The sequence below is a fragment of the Phoxinus phoxinus genome (genome assembly GCF_949152265.1).
Source record: "Phoxinus phoxinus genome assembly, chromosome: 12".
In the NCBI taxonomy this organism is placed as follows: Eukaryota; Metazoa; Chordata; class Actinopteri; order Cypriniformes; family Leuciscidae; genus Phoxinus; species Phoxinus phoxinus.
The window spans coordinates 28067366-28089642 of record NC_136887.1 but is presented as its reverse complement, the minus strand read 5'-3'; the positions used below and the strand labels follow the sequence as shown (position 1 = coordinate 28089642).

Genomic DNA, 22277 nt, shown 5'->3' with positions numbered 1-22277 from the left:
AAAACAAACTGGCAAACTGGTGTCTATTGTAAAATTTTACTTATAATATTTATTATGCACAAGGTACAGTAAAAAATCATGGGTCTCTAACATGGCAGCAATCTTTTTGCCCAAATGTCCTCAGGAAACTGTCATCTGCATTTCATCCTCTCCATGGTATCAAGGGGGTACAGCGCTGAAACACAGCAGCAGATTTAGCAAACATACAAGAAACACAAAAATGAGTGAAAAAGATTATACAAGGTCCATAAATACAGAGACAAAAAGCATGACTTTGAAAGTAACACAGAGCTAAGAAAACAGAAGTACAAAGGTCAATGATGATGATGATGATGATGATAAAGATTTAAAAAAGCTTTTTAAAAAAGCATCTGGATGATTAGGTTGCAAAAAAGAGCTATAGAACCAGAAATGAGTGTAAGGCCTAAAGGCATTGAAACATAATCCATTGGAACATATCTCCTTTTCCAAACATGTTCTGTTAATACAAACATTACTTCATTATATGAGGCAGTTTTTCAATCAGGGATTGTATCTGGTGCACAATGAGATTGCAAATAAAAGGTGCTTTTATAATTTTTTGAGAATAAAGTGATGGTGAGAGAAATTTCTATATTTATAATCCTAAATCATACTTTTGCAAAAGTTAAACCATGATATGACTACTGGAAACAAAAATGGGTTCCAGTATGAGAATATCATAAGGGGAAAGACGGCATTTATTTGTCAAAATATGCATTTTTAAGGGTCATTTGCATCCCTCAAACTTTAATGCATATATGATAGCTTACTTGAGTTAAAATGGAGGACAACCAAGCAGCCACAATGAACTTCCATAATAAGTTTCATCAGCCAGATCTACAGAGAATGTTGAATAAGCTTTTAGCTTGGAATTATTACCGATAAATGGCAAAAAAAAAAAATTTGACGGGCTTCATGAATATAATTGACGCTTTGAGATTTCTCCTGATCTCTGAAAGAGTGCAAATCATTCAGAGGCACCTTTTAAAGTTTACCAGACACATACAAATGACTAAACAGAGCAGATCATAACCCGCAAATTTGTAACAACGTGGGGGGAGAATTTCTTTGACATTCGAATCTAAATGGATACCGCAATGAGGCATCTGAAGATTTTTGACCAGTATTTTGAGATGGTGGTAGAATTTAAGTGACTAGGGGAAGTACAGATAGGCCTTGTGTAACATCCATCTTATCTAAGAAGTACAAGCTCATCTTCCCTAAAATAATCAAGACTCAAAGGCCACAAGCATGGAGAATGAAACGTGATACAATCACTTCTCTAGACTCAAAAGTTTCTTTAGTTTTGACAATTTTCTGAGAAGTTAAGAAAAAAAAATGACAGGTTTCACAAAAACACAAATGCAACAAGTGAACAAGTGCATGACTGAAATCAAGCAGGTTGATGCTGGGTATGTCACACTTAGTCCTTTTTTGACAGTAGCACTTTTTTAAAATTCACAAATCAGCTGAAACGATGTACTAGGACTCCTATTACTCATTCTCATGTAGCCACTCGGCGATACTAACAAACAGACCTGAAGAAAACATGTCAAGCACCATGACCCGTGGAGCATAAAGCCTGATGATGTGGCTATGTCATTGTAATCACACAATGAAGGGTCTTGCTGCTTTGGGGGATCTGTGTTTTCTTTTTTTAGAAATGATCAGACATGTTCTTAAAAAACCAAATTGGTTGGTCAATGAAGTGTAATCAAAATCTATGCATGGCAGATTTCGTACGCAAGACACAACAATATGGTTTGTGGTGCCCCATTTCAACCCCGTGAGGTCACCTTTCTGTTTAGGATCAGAGAATGTAAACAAGTCGAGGAGGAAAATGTAAAAAATAAGCACAAAAGAGCACCAGACACTATATACCAACAAAAGGACTGTGAAGTCACAGTCCCACAGCACCAGGTCCAACCCTCTTTATGGACTTTTCCAAGAGGACTTGGGTTAAGAAGGCTTAAGAATGTTGCACATGTCCATCTTTCTCAAAAGTTGCTTTGCATTTAGCTGGGCATCGACTGAAAAAAATGGCAGCTGACTTTCCCTGCAGGTCACCCGCTGAGTTTGTGTGTTCGTGAGATGGATGTCTAGGAAAAATGCAGGAGAGCTTACTTTTCTCCTTCAACCGACTCATCCCATGATGATTCCTGGTCATCCTCCTCTACTTCCACTAAGTCCTCCTCAGTGCCTTCAAAGTCATCATCCACATATTCTAACTCCTCAAACTCGCCTCGGACCACCTCCTCTTCATCTTCTTCCTCAGACCCCCTCTCTCCGTAGTCCATTTCTTCATCATCATCATCTTCATCATCATCGTCATTATCATCATCATCATCATCATCATCCACGACCTCAAGGCCTTCATCTTCTCCCTCATCCCCGATCACTCCTTCCACCACCTCGCCTTCATCACTCATATCTTCCTCCTTGATGTCCTTAGAAGGGGAAGAGGATGGCAAAACCACATTGTCCACTACCTCGTCTGCGTACGGGTCTCTTTGGGCTTGGAACGCGGGTCTGTTTGGGGCAGGAATGAAGAGCGGAGCAGCAGGCGGTAGGGCAGGTTGGGGTATCCTGCCGGATGCCGCCATATTGGGAAGTGGGGGTAGGATGCTCGTACCGTGCACATACTCTCGAATCTCGCCCGGTTCCAGAGGATTGGTGCCACACGGGTCATGCTCGCTGCAGGACAGCTTGCCGTCCAGTTTGGATATGAACAGCATTCCCTCACAGTGCTGTCTGCAGTAGGAGTTGGGACACATCTCGCAGAAGGATGCTGCCTCCCTCCCGCATTCGTTACACTGATGCCACGGACACTCCCAACGGCCTAAAAAAAACAAAACAAATCACATGACGCAAATTCAATCATGATTCAACTTGAATAAAATCATGAAAAGCTGATTCAGCCACATTCTCAGATGTAAATTTATAAATAGCTGACTAAATAGCCAATAGTGGAAAAGTTTTTCCATTATTTGGCATTACAAAAGCAAGAAAATTCCTTTTAAGTACTAAAAATAATTTTGAAACATTCCAGTTTGTAAAAATTACAAAAAATTCAGTTTGTTTAAAAAACAAAACAAATGTTTAGTCGTATTTAATCTTTAAACTGCGGCCCAGCCAGGGATCCCCAGGAGTGCCATTAAGGCCTCATTTACACTGCAGGTCTTGATGCCCAATTCTGATTTGTTGCCTATATATTTTTTGACCGTCCGTTTACACGTTCTGTCAATTGTGACCCATATCTGATTAATGTGTTTACACTTGACATACTATTTGAAACATCGCGCATGCTTAAAGGGGGTTCTTGCACAGATGGACGATTGCAAAATATGCTTGATGCTAGCTTTGCGATATATGCAAAGTTCGCAAAACATCACAATGATTTTGAGGTGGAGGAGGACGAAAAGGGCCATCATTGCAGCCTGCACATATGCTTCAGTTATTGTGTGTGAGAGAGATCTCAGGACTGGTGGGAGCATATTGTGGCGGGCTTTAACGAGGAACTGTGGGTCCGAAATTTTAGGATGAGCAAGCCAACCTTTGATATGTAGCGTCAACGTTTGTCCACATTCCTCTCCTACGACGACACGTTTCGTCGGGCCATCCGTTCATTTACAGATGCGCATCGGTGTTGCTCTCGTTATTAAACCGCGGAAACTTTGCCTAATGCCTCAGAAAACCCGATCTGCCTGTTTACATGACAGTCGCATTGGCACATATCTGATTCATTTCCACATATGAACGAGGCCTGAAACCGATCTCGAAATATCTGAATGCATGCGTTTTTTTCCTGTTTACATGGTCATAGAACACATCTGATCTGTGTCACATATGAGCAAAAAAATCAGAATGGGCTTTATGCACAGCTGCACTACTTCCTGAACTTTACCCAGCTCCTTTGTTTCCTGTGTGCCATTATTGGACAAACTGATTAATCCAGATGTGTCTGATTATTGTTGTTGGTCATCGCTCACCTGCAGGTCTCTTGGACAGATTCAAACAGTCGGCATGATAGACCTTAGGGCAGCCGGGCTTCTTACAAGACACAATCTGTCCTCCATCACCACAGTAGAAACATTCATTAATCAGTTTGTCCAATAATGGCAGACAGGAAACAAAGGAGCTGGCTAAAGTTCAGGAAGTAGTGCAGCTGTGCATAAAGTTCACTAACAGCGTAAACGAGACCAAAGAGGTGTGTAAAATATTAGAAAGAAAAAAAGCAGATTTTACTAAATATATATTTTTAGGATTCACATTTTTATATATTAAGCATGTTAACAATTTATTAAAACATTTAAATGCTACTGTTTAATACTTCTTTCTAAAGACTGGTCAGAAACCAGGAGATTCATTATGAATATTTTACTCTTGACAGCCATAGCCATTGAAATAAATAAATCTGCATACTACCTTTTTTCACAAACTAGTAATAGCAAGCAGCAAATTATGATTTTGTCATGCTGTAACACAATACCATTTGGGGTCAGTAAGATAAAAAAAACTCAGCAGACACATTAAACTGATCAAAAAGATCAGTGCTCCATTTCAAATAAATGAAATTTACTTTCATTTACCAAATAATTCTGAAAAATGTATTAAGGCTTCCACAAAAATATTCAACAGCACAACATTAATAATAAAAATAAATGTTTCTTGAGCAGCAAAACAGCATATTAGAAGGATTTCTGAAGGATCATGTGACACTGAAGACTGGAGTAATGATGCTGAAAATTCAGCTTTGTATCACTGTAAATTACATTTTAAAACATATTCAATTGAAAACAGTCATTTTAAAATATAACAGCACAATAATACTGTTTTTACTATATTTTTCAACAAATAAATACAGCATGGGTGAGCATAACAGACTTCTTTCAAGAGCTTACTGACCCCAGATATTTGAACGGTAGTGTAAATTAAAGGATTTCATCATCTTTTCCAAAACATATCAACACAAGGAAGAAAAAAAGGGAGCCTACCATGAATGAAAAGCATCATAATCAAACTTCAGAGCAAGATATAATAACATAAGACAATGAAATAAGTTAAATGAGTTAGATACAAGAGACTCATGCTGTTTGAAAATGAGTCGCTCACCTGCAGGTCTCTTGGACAGATTCAAACAGTCGGCATGATAGACCTTAGGGCAGCCGGGCTTCTTACAAGACACAATCTGTCCTCCATCACCACAGTAGAAACATTCATCCTCTCGCTCCTTGGTGACCGCCAACTGACTCTTGCGCTTCACAGCAACCTTCTTCTTCAGTTTCCGTGCCTTGTCGTCAGATGTGGGCTGATTCTGAAAAGAAAGTTGTTACATGGAGTGACATACAAAAAACAAAAAAGTACAACATACAAAAGGTGCTCAACTTTAATCCTAAATATTCCTTTAAATACAAATTTATAATAAATGCAGAATGCCATACCTTTGGTCTGACACCAAGGAATCCGCTGCAGTTAGATGCCCCACATTTACACACCGTCTTCCCGTTGCCCAGACACTCCAAATTGTAGTTGAAAGTGAGTTCAACACCTGAGAACAGCCGCCAAACCTATTAAATATGCATTCACCCACTTCTGAACACTCTACTTCAGATTTCAACACACCTGTAGGAATGTCCTCTAACGCAAACAGTCCGACCCTGGTGTCTCCATTCACCGTCCACTTCTGTGTCTCACAGTTTGGCTGGCAGCTGTGGTTCATAAAACGAGCTTGGTTTCCTTTCGGCCCGGCATCTATGATGCGATCCTGCACGTAGGTGGAGAACACAGTCCGGAGTCAAGTTAAGAGGAGGACATGTTATCAGGAAGATTGAGAATCGACCCAGGTGACTGACCTTATCCAGTGTGAGCATGTAGAAGTTACAGATGTCGTTTTCCTGTGCGTGTTTGATCCTGGCTCGACACTCCTCTTCGTCAATGACCTCTCCAACATACTCGTTCACAAAAGCTCCCTATTGGTAAAATTATGTAATTAAATAGGGAAGTGAGACATAATGTGCACAAATAATTAATGTAAAAAATATAACAATAATATATACATGCATATTAGTGATGCGCGGATCGCGGTAATATCGGCAGAACTCATTTTACAGTAAAACTCTTTTTTTTTAAACAACTTTACTTTAGTTTTCAACAACTTCATACTATATCTCTTCGGGGAAACCCAGGGATCAATCAAGTGCTCGGTATGCGATATGTAATGGCTGTAAAGCTGTGATATGACAAACTTATAAAGCCTATATCCAGCCTTTGCTTGGGTTGAACATATTTAATTTCTTATGTGTGCTTTGGAAGTTGCAGTGACTGAAACAGTGACATTCCAATTTAAGATTGAAGGGAGAGTTAGAGAATTTGAATAATTGCAATGTGACAATCGTGTGCATCTATGTCTAAATCAGAGAAAATCATAGGTTCGGGTGGATGTTATGTAGACGATTCATTTTCAACAGCGGATTCGGGTGACTTCAGAGCTTATCCACGCATCTCTAATACATATACAAACATTTATATTTATATAAAAACAGTTTGGCAACAGTTCTTCTAACCCTAATTGATTGAGTCTGTAGCTTTTCATTTGTTAAACAAACATGTAGGAAGACGCATCATTTCATCAGGCTCAAATTGTGAAAGAATGGTTGGGAGGTAGCATAAATAATCATTTATTTTCACACATGAATTGACCATTCGCAAAGACCCAAACCCTTTAAATATTGTTGCTATGTCCGACAAGCTACATCGTGTTCTCACGCAGTGAAAAATTCGGCAATTGGCCGAATTATGATTGGTCAGATCGCCTGTCAATCAAACTCCCTGCTAAGGTTCAATTGGCACCTCTAAGTTCAGTCTTTAGGATGTGCTGGAGTAGACTTTACAGAGTGCTGGACTCTTGCATTGCCAATAAAAGATGTTGACCAAAAATGTATGCACCTCTTGATGGAAATAAATGTTGTGAAGTTATTTCAATCAAGAGGTGCATACATTTTTGGTCAATTCCCGACCCCAAGGGCAGGACGACCTGTCACTCACATAAGATTTTAAACATATATGTCAGTGACAGAGTGCAAGCATATTCGTCTAAAATAATTATGTATTTTCAGCTTCAGAATCATGAATATTTTTATTCAAATAGTTACCATTGTCCTGTGCATTGAGTTACCAGCACCAAGTCCAAGCCTATTCATTTATACCCACAATGTAATATGCCGTATCACTTGGATATACATCACAATAGGGAAGAAAAGACTATTGCAACGTGTATTCTTTTTTTAAAAGCAAGTTAAAAAAAGCCCACCTTCTTGATGTCAGACACACCGCGTAAACCCCACCCACGCGACAGTGTCCTGAAGATCTCCACCTCGGTGTATTGCCGTTTCGTGAAGCACTGGTTCTGACAACCCTCCCCTGCTGGACACACTTGAGGATGACACTCGTACAACAGCATGCGATTGATGCACTCCGAGTCAATGCCGCACGGGTTCTCGTCTGAACCTTTGCAGTTGCAGCGTGGTATCTCTGACTGATCTGCTGTGATTATTTGCACCTTCCCTATTGGTCTGTTCACCTGAGCGAAAAATCAATCAGTGTACATGAGATCAGTGTTACTATCCGAGAGGGGAGCATTATAAATTATATTAACACAAAACATATGTCTTAAAGGAATAGTTCACTCTCACCTTTATGCCATTCAAATGTTTTTTTTTTGTATTAAATTTTTTTTACATTCAACACAAAAAGAGAATTTGAGTAATATGTACTTTATGCTCCTTTTTGTCATCAAGAAACTGTTGCTTTATGGAAAAGAGCTACATATGTAGTTTTTAAAAAGTCACATTTTGTGTTCCAAAGACAAAAATAACAGCATTTGGGTTAGAAACGACATAAAAGTGAGTAAATAATCAAAACTTTGATTTAATACTAAAAAGTTGTGTCAACAAATGAATTATTTAATTAAATTTATTGTCATTACCTTAATGTGTCTGTACGGAGGAGGTTTCTTGTCGTTCTTCCTGTCTTCTTGAAGCTGTCTCATCTCTTTCTCTGCTAGCAGTTCCCTGAATCTTTCGGCTGCTTCATTTAAAGCTAAGAAAAACAATAAAGACCAAATTTCCAAAAAGAACCAAATTTCCCTCAATATCGAAGGAATCCATATTTTAAATCGATCATAACATTAACTTTTAAAAATGACTGTATTTTACTGTTTCTTAAGGTTCACTCATAATGTTCATGTTTTTTTTCCCACAAAAAAAGAAAATATATATGCAGAGAAAAATATAATTTTTCACCCTCATTCAGGTTCAATGCGGACAGACAAAACATGTGACTTAATTAGGACACTGTTAGATAACTACCTTTCTTATAGATGGCATCTGTACCCTTTCCCATTTTTTCCTTATTGTTGGCATCCCCTTCCATGTAGGGAAAACAGCGAGCCTGATATGTCCACACATAGTCTTTGGAGCCAAAGAAGTGTACAGGAAACTCCCCGACCTCATGCCTCATACGGTGGATGTTCTCAGGAACGTTTTTCGGTTGAGTCACTTCAGCAGGCCACCACCTGGAGCAAATGCATCAGTAAATATCATACATTTTGCACTATAAATTTAGAGGAAAAATTTGTGAAACACACACAAACCTGAAGCGGCCCACTTTCACCCACAGAATGTCCTTGTAATGGGGTTTCTTTCCCGCTCGACAGTCGTTACAGAACCAGCTTCCCTGGGGCATGTCAATGTTTAGACACTCACGGTGAAAGGCAGCAGGGCAAGATTCACAGCAGAGCAGACTTCCTCCTAAAGAAATAAGGGCCCATTTTTTGACCGTTTAATCACCAGCCAGGTACAAATTGTAAGTCTTGTTAAGCACCACTGATAGAGAGAGAATAGTGAAGAGTGATGTACGTACCTTCAGAACACACAAAACACCAGCTGACGTTAATGTGTTCGTGGTTTTTGCACCCTTTGCGTGGAGTGAAGTGGTTGGGGCACAGGAAGCTGTTATTGGCCAACGGAACGCTGCCGGCAGCCATACAGTAGTCATTGGCATGGTAGGCCACAGGGCAGCGCACACAGCGGGTCAAACGGCCTGTGAGATCAGCAAGTTATAAATCACGAACACATCCTTTTGTTATTTGAAACAACAGATTTTCTCTCTTTAAGTCAGTGAGTTTTTAGTCTTTGCATATGTAATAGCTGAATGATGGGCACCTTTGGAGATACCAGGGTTGGCGGGGTTGGTGATGTAGCAGGACAGACAGACGTGGAGGGAGCAGCGGAAGCCGCGGTTCTGAGCGATGGTGGGGGAATGTTTCAGTATGCATTCCATGTGATAAAACTTCCCACACACAGGGATCATACACCTCCTGACCTCCTTGTCAGGCTTTTTACACACAAAACATGTGTGCACACCTACAGGAAGGAAAGACACAGACATGCAAATCAGAATGTCACCTTGAACTCAAACCTTGAACTCTTAAAGTCACCTTGAAATCAAAATTGACAATTCTTATTTTTCTTTACAGAATACTGCAGTATTTATTTATTTGTTTATCCGTGCACATCATTTTTTTAAATTCATGTGCCCTCGTAAATCTTTAATCAAAATAAGTTCCCCTCCATCTTGCAGCAAAATCTCTTCTCTGATGACGTCTTTACTAGCGTGAGGGTGGACAACCTGTCACTCACATGAGATCACACTACATAGGTCAGGCATAGCTCACAATTGGGAAGAAAAAACTATGGCAACTTCCGTTTCATGCTGACTTTAATGTGTTCACTGTGTAATCGTTATTGAACTGAACTTTTTTTTTATGCAACTGGATTCTTGAGGACTGACTGCCTCATGAATCAATCGCAATATCATAATTTGAAGGAGTAGATTTTGGAACTGACACAAGATAGATCATGTGTTAAGTGCTGGTCACTCACCCGTCTTACACTCTTGGCAGATAAACCGGCCTTTAGGTGTCTCCGTGAGGCCAATGCACTGCAGATGGAAGGCACCACAGCACTGCCCCTCACAGAGGAGCAGTTCACCTGTCTTCTCACATACCTACACCATATAGTCCCAAAACAGTTTTACACAGAACAGCTATAATCATTTTTTTAAGCTATACACTACCATTCAAAAGTTTGGGGATGGTAAGAGCTTATGAAATGTTTTTAATCTCTCTTATGCTCACCAAAGCTGCATTTATTTGATATAATTTTATTTTTAAAATACAGTAAAAAAAAGTAACATTATTAAATATGAATGCTATTTAAAATAACTGTTTGCAATTTAAAGTTGTTAACTGTAATTTATTAAAGTTGTAAAATGCATTTTCAGCAGCCATTACTCCAGTCTTCATTGTCATGATACTCAAGAAATCATTCTCATATGCCGATTTGGTGATCACAAATATTTGTACGGATCTTTGATGAACAGAATAGTTTCAAAGACAGGGCTTATATTAAGCCAGGAGTAGGTCTTAGTTTAATTAGCACATTTAAGTAGCTTTTATAAATGTTCCCTAAAAAAAAAAAAACATTACTTGTGTGCATCTTGAGACAAAACAATGGCATTGACATATTTTAAAGGGGTCATGACATGTTTTTTATTTTATTTTATTATTATGTTCCCTTAGGTGCAATTACAGTATTACTATAGTTTTTTTTACAAAAAACTTTTCAAATGTAGTGATTTATGACCTTTTCCCGCCCTGTTTCTCATCCTCTGATTCAAACAGTCTGTTTTGGGGGTGTTTCCCCTTTAAGAGTTCAGTGTTAACGCCCACTGTTATGATTGGCTAACGTCAGTGCCTATGCATCAATTATTAACGCCCCAGCCAGAATATTTGCGGATTCAGCGTATTTAAAAAGTACTTTAAAGTTTTAAATACATTACTTACAGTTTGCGTCGTCGTTGTTGAGCCCAGAATAGTCGGCATGGACTTATCTTTGAGCAACAGTTTTCTGGCAAAGCCAGCATCATTTTGGGATTTGTTCTCAAAACAGTCATCCTTCTAATGTATAGAACAAACGCTTAAACTAACACTGCCGTGACTGGGACGTCCGCAAAAAATAAAGTGCATCCATTTTTCCCTGACGACTGGATCTTTCGCAGCGTATTCAAAGATGTTGTTTGTCCACAGCCAGGAACAGCACATCTGCATGGCATCGTAATTTCCCTGTACACAGACCCAATCGCTGTCCGACTGAACACTTGTGAGGCGGGCGCGACAATGATAGAAATGAGCGTAGTTGTCTTGCGCTTTAAGCGTAGTTGTCTTGTGACGGAGGCGGTCATATGCAAACGCTGGTACGTCACTTCGTACCGTGACGTCACTTCTTACCATGGATCCAGAACGAGCTGTATTTAGAGCTTGATTAAATAAATGATTCGTTTATACTGGGGAGGACGTCTTAAGCTATGAAACTTGCAGGACGTTTTAATGGTACAAAGACCTCTTATATACCAAAAGATCAAGGCAAATTTGGTTTCTCATGTCATGACCCCTTTAAGAAATGCCAGTGCAATTTTCTTTTAGTTAAAACTGCTCAAATTCTTAAATGTCTTCAGTACCAATTTTTATCCATTTCATGCATACTTACTGAATAAAATGAACAATTTCTTATAAAAAATAAATAAAAAATCTCAGTGACAGCAAATTTTTGCATGGTAGTGTGTATCAACACATGACCAAGCTCCAAAAGCAAAATGACTAAAAGAGGGCAAATTATATTGCCTAAATCTAATATTATTATCTGCATTTAGCATTTGGTAATATATAATATTTTTACCTGGCAAACATTCTCCTTCAACGACGCACCTCCACCTCTCTCCCCTGATTTTCTATTGGTCAACAGTCCTGAGAAGTCACCTGACAAAGAATCTCTGCTAGAAAAAGCACTGTCATTGAGTCCTGCTCCAAAAACCTGAAAATTAAACACAAAAAAAGTTATATAGCTATAGAGTTGACAAATCAAGTTTAAATAAAACATGGAAAAACTTATATAGGTTTGGAATGACACATGAGTGAGTACATTTTGACATATTCATTTTAGGTTTATAATAACAACCTCAGAGATCAGGGAGTCCTCGCCATCGGTGTGTGGCTCCTTTGCCTGAGGCTTTGACGGGCTACACTGCTCTCCTTCAAGCTGGTTCTGGCAGACACTGGGTGTGTTCGGCTGGATTGGGGACGATGTTCTTATCTCATCCTCGCTTTGTGCTGCCGCTGAGGATGGAAATAAATTTCATTTCAATTTTTTTTCGAAAATACAATGGATCACTTATAATAGTCTCAATAAAATACAACAAATACATAGCAGAATATAGTCACGCATGAAAAACAAACCTGATACAACACAAGGGCTTGATGCCGTAGGTTCAGGCTCTTCTTGTTTCTGTAAAAACATCAGTATCATTGCTTGTCAGATTGTCTAAATTACTATTAATAACAATACCATTTAAAAATTGTTAAATTACTTTTTGAAACATTACATTTACTTTAGTAATTTAAAAATAAATGTAATTTAGATTGAATGCCTATATTACTATTAAAAACATTTGGTTTAAATTGGAAAGTTCACCCAAAAATGAAAATTCTGTCATAAATCACTCACCTTCATGTCATTCTCAACAAGCAAACTTTTAATTCATCTTCGGAACACAAATGAAGATATTTTCTGTCCCTCCGTTAACAGCTACGCAACTACCACTTAGACTCTTCAAAAAGCTCATGAAGAAATCGTAAAATTACGATGAATCACGGTCGCTTCATATAATGAACAGATTGGATTTAGGCTTTTATTTACATATAAACATTTATCAACTCAAACATCAGTTGTGGAAAACGGAAGCTCAAGCATGTTCGCTTGACGTGCGAGAACCATCCGAGGTTCATTACCTGTTACGCAGCACGTTTCAGCTTCAGCAAGTTCATTACGTGTTACGCAGCACGTTTCAGCTTCAGCAAGGACAAATGAGGATTGCTCTCGCACATTAAGCAGGTTTGGTTGAGCTTCTGTTTATGTTTGCTGATCAATGTTTAAATTTGAATAAAAGCCTAAATAAAATCTGTTCATCATAGTCTCTTCAGAGAATTTGGACTAAACCGCTCAATTCATATAGATTAGTTTTACGATCTCTTTATGAACTTTTTGAAGTGTCAAAGTGGTAGTTGCATAGATGTCAATGGATAGTACAGAAATCGATCAGATTTCATTAAAAAGATCTTCATTTGTGTTCCGAAGATGACGGGTTTGGAACAACATGAGGGTGAGTAAATAATGACAGACTTTTCATTTTTGGAACCCTTTAAAGCCCATCCCAAAACATTACCTGCAAATCTTTGACACCTGAGTCGTCTTGGCTGTTATCGTGTTGTTTACTCTCCTTATTTGGCAGAGATAAAAGAAAAAGAAAAAAAATGAAAAAGACCCCAAACCATGTAATAATTTTTCACGAATCATACAGAGACCACAAGTTCAGCACTCACCCCTTTCTTTGGGACCTTTACAGAATCCCCCTCAAAGGTGCAGTCTAGAATTTTATGCACAGGCTTACGTGGCCTCTTTCTATCGGAGGATGCTGCAAGAGCAATATAAAGTATGTTTATACATAGAGCTGAGTTAAAAGTGAAGTATGGTGTCTTAAACTACACATTCTTACCAGATTTCTTCTCACACGACTCTCTGTCTAACGTTGTGCCTTCACATGATGGCAATAACGGTGAAGGTGGAGCGAGACCATCTGGTTGTTGTTTCTGCTCATCTGGTGTGGCCTGCTCAGAGGGGTTTTCAGGTTCGATCTCTTCTGATGCAGGCTGTGCAGCATTAGTGTTGGTGATCCAAGATCCCTTCAGGAAAGGTATGAAATAACATTAATCATATACAGCAATACAGTTTGCACACTTTAGGAATACCTCACACAAAATTTAATTATGCCATCATTTAATTAAAAAAATATGTTTCATTTAATTTTCATCATTTTTAATTTAATATTTTAAATTGCACCCTACCCTGCTCCCTAACTCTCAAATCTCATTTGCATTTGCAAACTTGGCACCTCAGGTTGCACCACACAAGTCAATGACACCAAACATCATTGCCTCTAGCATGCATTTGAATGTTTTGAATTGACTGCAAATGTGAACAAGAGAAATTTCGATTTTTATAGCAAGCTTTTTTGTAATTTTTGAGGCTTGATAGCTCTCTCCACCTATAGCTGGTGTGTGGTGAGCGCACTGGCGCCGTTGTACTGTGGCTGCCGTCGCATCATCCAAGTGGATGCTGCACACTAGTGGTGGTTGAGGAGAGACCCCGACATCATTGTAAAGCGCTTTGGGTGTACAGTAGTACATATTAAAGCGCTATATAAATGCCTTACTCTATTCTATTCTATTCTATTCTATCCATTTACTTTATGGAGAAGAGAAGCATATTAAAACCTCTAAAAAAAATGTTTGTGTCTGTGGAAAAAGTAAAATATCATTTTAAATTACATGAGGGCAAGTATGATGACACAACATTCATTTTTGGGTGACCTATCCCTTTAAATACCAAAAACAGATCAATGTATGTAGGTTGAAGTCCATAGGGTCAACAGAAAACAGCGTAAAGTGTTGTAGAATTAGATTACCGTTTTACAGGATTCAGGGGTTTTCTTTGTTTTCTTCTTTGTGGAAAATATTTGATCATATTCCTCACTCCATTCAATCAGCCTCTTGCTTGGTTTTCTCAGTCTTTTGTTTTCTGAGAACAGAATAATTCATTGAATTTAACATTAATCATTTATGAGATTTTTTACTTTTGAGACTTAATATTTCAGGATTTACCTGAAGCATCTTTTTTATCAGGGCTATCAGAATGAGCAGTTTCTTGAAGACTGTCTTTAAAGACTCCATTTATCTCTGTGGACACCTTCACTTCATCTTGATTCAAACCAACCAAATCGTTTTTTGGCTTGGTGCTTTTCCCAACGCAAGACTGAAACGTCTGCCATCGCTTTTTAGGAGCAACCTTGGAGATGATGCCCTTGCCACAGACGTCAGGAACAGCATCATTGTGAGAGTTGGAAAGTTCCCCTAACTGAGGCAAACCCTTTTCAAGTGTATCCAAACCTATTGATGAGTTCTGCTTCTTTAGTGGAGATCCTAAACTGTTCCCATCATCGTGTTTTTGCGTCTCTTTTTTCGCCGCTGATTTTGGCTTGGCCTTGCTCTGTTTTGAGCTGTTTGGCGTTGACGTCTTTCCCTGCCGACTGTTCTGATCCGCAACCGCCTTCCAGTCCTTTTCACAAAGCACCTCATTCGTTGCGTCTTCTCCAGATGGGATGAGAGAAGGTTCTTCCCTGATGAGAGAGGATGGAGATGTGGGAGGGAGAGTTAAAGGTTTCCCTTCCTTCTCCCGGCTATCGTGCATGTCCTTCAGGAGCATTAGGAAAGTGCTGAATTTGTAGTTTGAATCCGCACGGAGCGAAGGTTCTCCTGAACTGCATTCCTCTTTGACAAGAGACCTGAAAGAAAGCTCCTTCATATCCTGGAGAGCATCCATGGGAGAGACCGAGGGAGACGGGGTGGACGAAGAGGATGTGTCCGAGAACATGCTCTCATTTTTGATTTTCCCAGAATTGAGGGAGGATTCAGTCACCTCTGACTTGGGTCCTTTGTGTTGAGGTCCATTATGAACGCCATTTTTCTTATTTCGGATTCTGGTAAATTTAATAAGAGTTGGGTTTGGGGGTGTGTGGGAGATGGAGGAATCTGTGGACTCTTCACTGGCCTCCGTTTTTACCTCCCATTGTTGTTTTAACAACTCAGAACGGTCAATGGGGGACGAGCACTTGTTGTAAATCTCTGAGCATTCATCGCCAGCACATGGTGAGCGAGACTTTGGCTCCTGACTTAAGTCTTTCTCCTCGGTTTCTTCGCTGGCGGCAAGTGCTCTTGACATTAAGCCACTGCTGGCAGGCAAATAGAAGGAGTGCATGGCGAAAGACCCATCTGACGACCCTGGGGAACTGCTTTCCTTCTGTTTGGAGTTCGTAGCCCTAAGTGTTTTTTCTTTGGGCGTTGACTTCTTTAGCTTACTGTTTGTTGTGCATTTTATACTAGTTTTCTTCACCGGCTTGTTCGCAATGGCTTTTTTCGTCTTTTTACTTGGCTGTACTTTTTTAGGTTTAGTGCTTGATTCTTTTGCCACCTCTACCTGCAGTAATTCCTCTGAGCGTTTGGGGCACAGAATCCTCGGGACAGAGTCAATATCTGAATACGGACTATCTAGGGGGTCTGATTTATGCCGTTCAGCAGCTGTGGAAGGTTTGTAGCTGTCCAATGATGGGTTTGATTTTGATTTAGATGATAAAGAGCACTCATTTAGCTTCACAGGAGATTTTACAGTTGCGCTATTCTTTTTAGTTGCTTTCTTTTTGCTTCCAGTGACAGGTTTTCCTCTGTTCTTAACGGATGCATCAAGTCCATTGGACAAAAGTGAGCTTGATGATGTAGACTGTCTATTAGACGTTGGACAAGTGGGACTTTTCGGTGCCTTTTCTTCTGTAATAGGCACGTGCACACCACGAATTAAAGACAATGGAGGTTCACTATTTAACCATTTGGTCAGTGCTGCCTCTGCCTCCAAGACACTAGCTTTCCATGATGGCATTAGACGCTTGGGAACCTGTAGAACGAACAAAACTTGTAAACTTTCTATCAAAAGCATTGATGTCATTTAATGATAATCATTCATTGTTCAAAATATAATAGCATAAAAAGTTGCAACACTTTACCGTGTATTTGTAATCTTTGTCCTTCTGTCTTCCTCTCCGTCTCAAAACCGGGAGTTTTTCAAACTGATAGCCTCCTTCAAAAGGAAAAGTGGCTTTTGCCGGAACCCAAGCTTGATCTATGATCTCCCCAAACATCCTGACAAAATAGAGGCGGCAGGGCCGACGACTGGGATCTGCAAGAACATGTCATCATTCTGTGACAATATGACAACAATGGGTTCTGAGAAAAGTTAACTTAGAAGATGTTTTGGTTTCAGCGGTAATAATTCTAAACATTCCGTTGCATGCCAATTAGAAATATAAATGAGTACATAAGCATTTCCTTTCTTAAACCGTGGAAAGAAAATAAGATTTACACTTTTTATCGTCTGTCTTACAACATACTTGTGGAATAAATTCTATTGTTTTAATGATATAGACAAATGGTCTGCAGAAAGTCTAAATTAAAAGGAGAAAAAATGCTAACACACATTACATGTACCTACTGTAGTAATAACAGTAAATAATGCATAATTATAAGTAACTAAACCTAAAGGCCCAGGTATTCTTAACTTTCCGCATTCCGCTCCGTCTTCAAAGACACGTTCGGTACATGCGTAATATCTAGTGGACTTTGCTTTCAAATGTTCAAGTCACTCGCACATGAGCGGTTGTCTAAAAATTAGGCTGCATGCGGACAGTATATGCGGACCCTCCTGATGATGAAAATTATGTCACGTGGACAATGCGAGGACCGTCTCGGAACGTGGATGGCCGAAATATACTTTGGGCTTAAACCAAAGTAAACGTATCTCTATAGTAAGAGCATGTAGTTAATTAATATTACTCTGTGCTTATTTGTGTTATTACACTGCAACAACTTCTCAAAATAAAGTGTAAACAAATACAATACATATATCATGTCAATAACATGTCCCATCATCACAATGTCACATCAGATGAAAGGATATAAACAAAGTAGGCACCCACTATGAATAGTCTTACAAAAGGATATCATTACAAAATAAATCACCTTTCATTTTGGTGTGGACTTCAATCTGTGGGTCAGAGGTTACATGACAGGGCCACCAGGGTCTGCGGTTGAATTTGGCCCACACAACATCTCCATCAGAGTACTTTACACCTGGGAGCTGCTTCTTCTTTGGGCTGTTGGACTTAATGTTAAAATAAAATAAAAAAAAATTCAATCATCATTCATTAAACATCAATCACATGAGACAAGGCTGCTTAAATTATTTGTTTAGGTTACTCTTTTAGCATTTCAGATACTCTCACCTTTGAAAAAGAGCAGTTTGTGGGTGACAACTTAACTGCAACCCACACGAATGAGTAAATTACAGGTCTAGTGCATACTCGGCCTTTGTCCTAACTGTGGCAAAGATCGTGACCAGATAAAGTTTTTAAAAAAGTATCAGCCAACAAGCACTTAGAGTACACCTCTGCTCCGCTGGAAAAAAAATGAAGTTGAGCTACTAGTCAACAATTCAGTGCAATTTTGTGGTTCAGCTGTGTTCAGCTTAAGGGAAGGTAATACAAATGACTTCTGTCTATGACAACTTGCAATTTAAAAACAACTGGGCAATACCAACTATAAATAAACATACCTCAGCCTACAAGAAGCAAATGTGTTGCTGAAGTCAGGTTATACATAGTCGATATAGAATTGAAAAAATAATAAATAATTGGGGGGGGGGGGGGGGGAATTGTTTTCAAACAAGTTACTGCACTGTGTGCTACTGGTCAAAAATTCACACTATTAGTTCAGCCAATGTTGCAATTCAAAAATATTGCAAAGCAATATTTGATAGAGCCATTGTCAACACTTAAACATTTTAATTTTAGACTAACAAATTGGATAATTCGATTTTTGAAATGATCTGCATTAGCCGGTTACTGTGGTTAATTGACAGAAGTTTTTCTGCCTGGTGTTGGTTTAAAAATGTACTGAGATTTGTTATACTGCACATTGGGTTTTCTGAAATATTTTTGTCAATAGTGTGCAAATTAAGTTTAATTCAATTTAAATAAGTAATGCATGCAGTGGGGTCCAAAACTACCAGTGGAATTCTTTCTATTCAGCATTTTTCTGATTGCATACAATTATTATTTTTTGTCAATTATAAACTAACTTTATTTTGGTTTAGTAACAGCAGCACTCAAGGTGCCCCACACATTTGTGTAAAAGCTGATGCTCATGTTCTTCAGCATGATTTGAGATGATCTTAAAAAATATAATAACATTTCTTTGAATTTAATGTTTAAATATAATTTTGAATCAGATTTTTAGTGTGGTTTCAGACCTTTGGATCCCACTATGCATAAATATACACTGCATATATTTTAGGGATGCACCAAAATTACAAAATTATTCAATGTCCACTGTCCACAAACTCATAAATGTAGAGAAGAGCATTTTGCAAAATATCTGCACTACATGTTCATTTTATTTTGTCTAGTGATGTCTTCATTATTTAATATATGTTTGAATAAATCTGCCATGAAAAGTTTACTGCCTTTAAAATGTTTATATTTCACCAAGAACCTGAGAAGCAATTCTGTTATTTGATATAAAAACTGCCTTATGTGCTATTTAAATGTTTTTACAACTGAGTTTTAGCTATTTGAACGTTGATTGTTAAATAATTTTAATTAATTGAATAATTTTTTTCAGCTTTGGTTGCATCCTGAATTTTCGGTTTTGGCCCAGGATTTTCATTTCGGTGCATATATTTCTAAATGGACAGCATGTTCTTAAATGGAAACTCTTTTAAACAACATATCTATGTTGTACACCTGTTAAGGCAAAACCACAATCAAGACAACAAAACAAGTCAGCTGAATATAAAAACATCTTACAGGATTTGAATGGGAGTCACTAGGTGAATTTGGTCTTTTAGAGAGACCAGAGTTAAATATTGAAGCGCTGTTTCCAGTGCTGGGTAGATCACAGTCACTGTCTGAATAATCATCCATACTATCAAAATCCTCCATCATGGCCTCAACAGGCAAATGCGAGGGACTTGCAGGAGGGTCAGACTTCACTGTATTTTTAGCAACAAGGTTACAACTTCCATGTTTGTTTGTACTTAGGTCCAGCCTGTGGCTGCTTTGAGACTTTGTATTTGCCAGATTTCGTTTCTGGCATTTCTTTGACGCGTCTTTAAACTTTGCCACTGCTTCTCCCCCACCATCCACATCCTCGTCATTATCCTTGCTGTCCCCACTGTCAAACAGTGTTGACTCAAAATGCAAAAATCCATTTGGTATGGATGGAAAGTGTTCCAAGCTATCAGAGCTTACTGGTGAGAAACCATTTTTGTCCAGATCCTGAATAGTAGTCCTGTCAGTGTTTCCTTGCGAATTGGACGTGTGGTAAAGGCCTATTCCGAACTCACTGCCACCGATGGGATTGTGCATGAGCAATTTATTTCGCCCGTGAAAATCCTTGTCCTGCAAACTAACGTCCGCATGGTTCACCATAGTGGTCAGGTCCTGAAGTCTCCTCAGCGGGCTGTAGTTGGATGTGGATTCTCTCTGATTGTACGCGAACGGCGATGGGGAGAGCTTGTAGCCAGAGTTCAAGAAATGCATGGCAGACCCCTGGTCCCCCTGTCGCTTTGTGCTCTGGTGTCCACAGGAGCTGATGCGGCTATCAAGTGCCTTGGACTCCTGTGGATTGCCACGACACTCCGAGCCATCCCTGCCAGCCACTTTGTAGGACTGATTCATGTTGTCATGGCTCAATCCTGCAACAAAATTAACAGGAAAATGTTTTTAAGTTAAATAACCCATAGAATTATAACTCAGGGTTTTCTGAACTTCCAAAGGGGTTTGTCGCAACAGGCCACAGAACACTGAGTTGTGCCTTAAAACAAATGTTTCAAAACAATTAAGCAAGATGATTCCACATTAATGACATTTCTTAAAAGCAAAAACACTGTAATATTGCGAAACGAAAACACCAGCATGCAATATCCCTGCTGAAAATACAGCTGAAGCTGTTAGCTGGAGCGAGTTGGAAGACCACCTCAGACCAGCAATAAACCAGATGCCAGTTTAAGGTGGTCAAGATGGTTTATTGGAGCATGGTCGCCGGTCGACCTGCTACTGACAATCTTACACCGGATAGAAACCAGCTAAAATGTTCCAAAACACAGCTAGCATCTTAAAGTGGATTTTGTAACAGGGTCGCTACTCGGGTTTAAGCCGCAACCCTCGTAGGCCGTCTTGTCAAGAATCCATCAAGACAAAGATAAGAAAGCTTGAAAAACTCAACATGAATCGCTATGTCGAAGTCACTTTGATATGCCCATACTGGACTGTTTAAATATGACCTCTGCCGCGATTTCAGTGTGAAAACGCTGGTAAAGTATGTATGTTACATTATCATCATGTGCATCAACAGTTCCCATACAGTCGTACAGCAGTAAAGTCACCCACGACGGTAAGATAAAAAAAACGCAACAAATACAAAAGGTACAGGAGAGAAATCGCCGGTTTCTTACCATTTACGACTCGGTCACGACAAAATCACTGGAAAGCCCTTCAAATTCGAGCATGTAGCGTTACTTTTGGTCAATTTGTGAAAGCGGATCTGCAAAATCCCAGCAGCATTTGCACCAGTAGGCCCGGCCTCGGCACTCATTTCTCTCCAACATCAAAAATGGAGATGAATAAATAAACGAGACTGAAACTGAGCGCCTGTCACTTTCCCCCGAAGCACCACGTCAATACATCGAAAGCACGTTTTTCAGCGGCCACGATTTCTATTGAAATACATGATTGTTTCCCCCGCTTGCCGAGTGCCCCTGGTTGTATGTGTGTGTGTGTTAAAACAAGCCCTGACTGACTGCCTGTGCCTGTGTATGTGTGTGTGCTGGTGAGAGCGACCAATCGGCACAGCACACCCAACCCCCAGTCAGTGTACATTCACATCCACTTAACCCGATTCACTATTTCCCAGGTACATCTCTCTAACACGAACTAAATGCATGTGGACAATGTGCAAGCAAACGCAAGTTTCACTTTGTCCAAAACGCGTCATGCATACAGTCACAGTCGAAGCGGTGCTTGTTGGGTGCATGGAACGATACAACAGTGAGCATTTGCTTTTTAACCCTCACGCCATTTGTTTCCTTGTGCTAACAAAGGCGTAACTTCCTCCATTTTAGAGAGACGGTCCGTGCTTTGCAAGGTAGCCGAGCACACGAAGTCATATGAGGAGACAACACAATTTATTGTTCTCGATTAAAATACACAAGCTCCAGCATGCTTCATTTTCTAAGTTTTCTTTGCGCATTTTGTGGGTGGTTGGAAATTAGGCCATGCCACGCATAAGTGTAATATGTCAGACAGTTATGGCAAGCGGTTTTAACATGTAGGCTTTAACTTATAGTAACTATTGTTGCCTTCACGAGCTAGCGGACATTTCTTACTTCCCACGTCTGAAGTCACGATTGCAAGCTCATCAC

The 22277-nt window shown here is 39.3% G+C and overlaps 1 protein-coding gene across 1 annotated transcript; it reads right to left on the bottom strand.

The window, feature by feature from the left end:
- Positions 1-16: 16 nt before the first annotated feature.
- On the bottom strand, positions 17-22028 carry nsd1a (nuclear receptor binding SET domain protein 1a). Its single transcript, XM_079629816.1, has 24 exons — positions 21312-22028; positions 19663-20552; positions 17819-17960; positions 16807-16979; positions 14855-16697; positions 14659-14771; positions 13690-13876; positions 13517-13608; positions 13360-13413; positions 12374-12422; positions 12096-12253; positions 11817-11951; positions 9963-10086; positions 9243-9443; positions 8941-9120; positions 8672-8828; positions 8388-8593; positions 8006-8118; positions 7331-7600; positions 5874-5990; positions 5644-5785; positions 5463-5569; positions 5134-5335; positions 17-2860 (listed from the first exon to the last, which is right to left on the bottom strand). Exons 2-24 carry the CDS (start codon positions 20533-20535, stop codon positions 2142-2144), a joined length of 6357 nt encoding a protein of 2118 aa, XP_079485942.1. The 5' UTR covers positions 20536-20552; positions 21312-22028; the 3' UTR covers positions 17-2141.
- Positions 22029-22277: the final 249 nt, after the last annotated feature.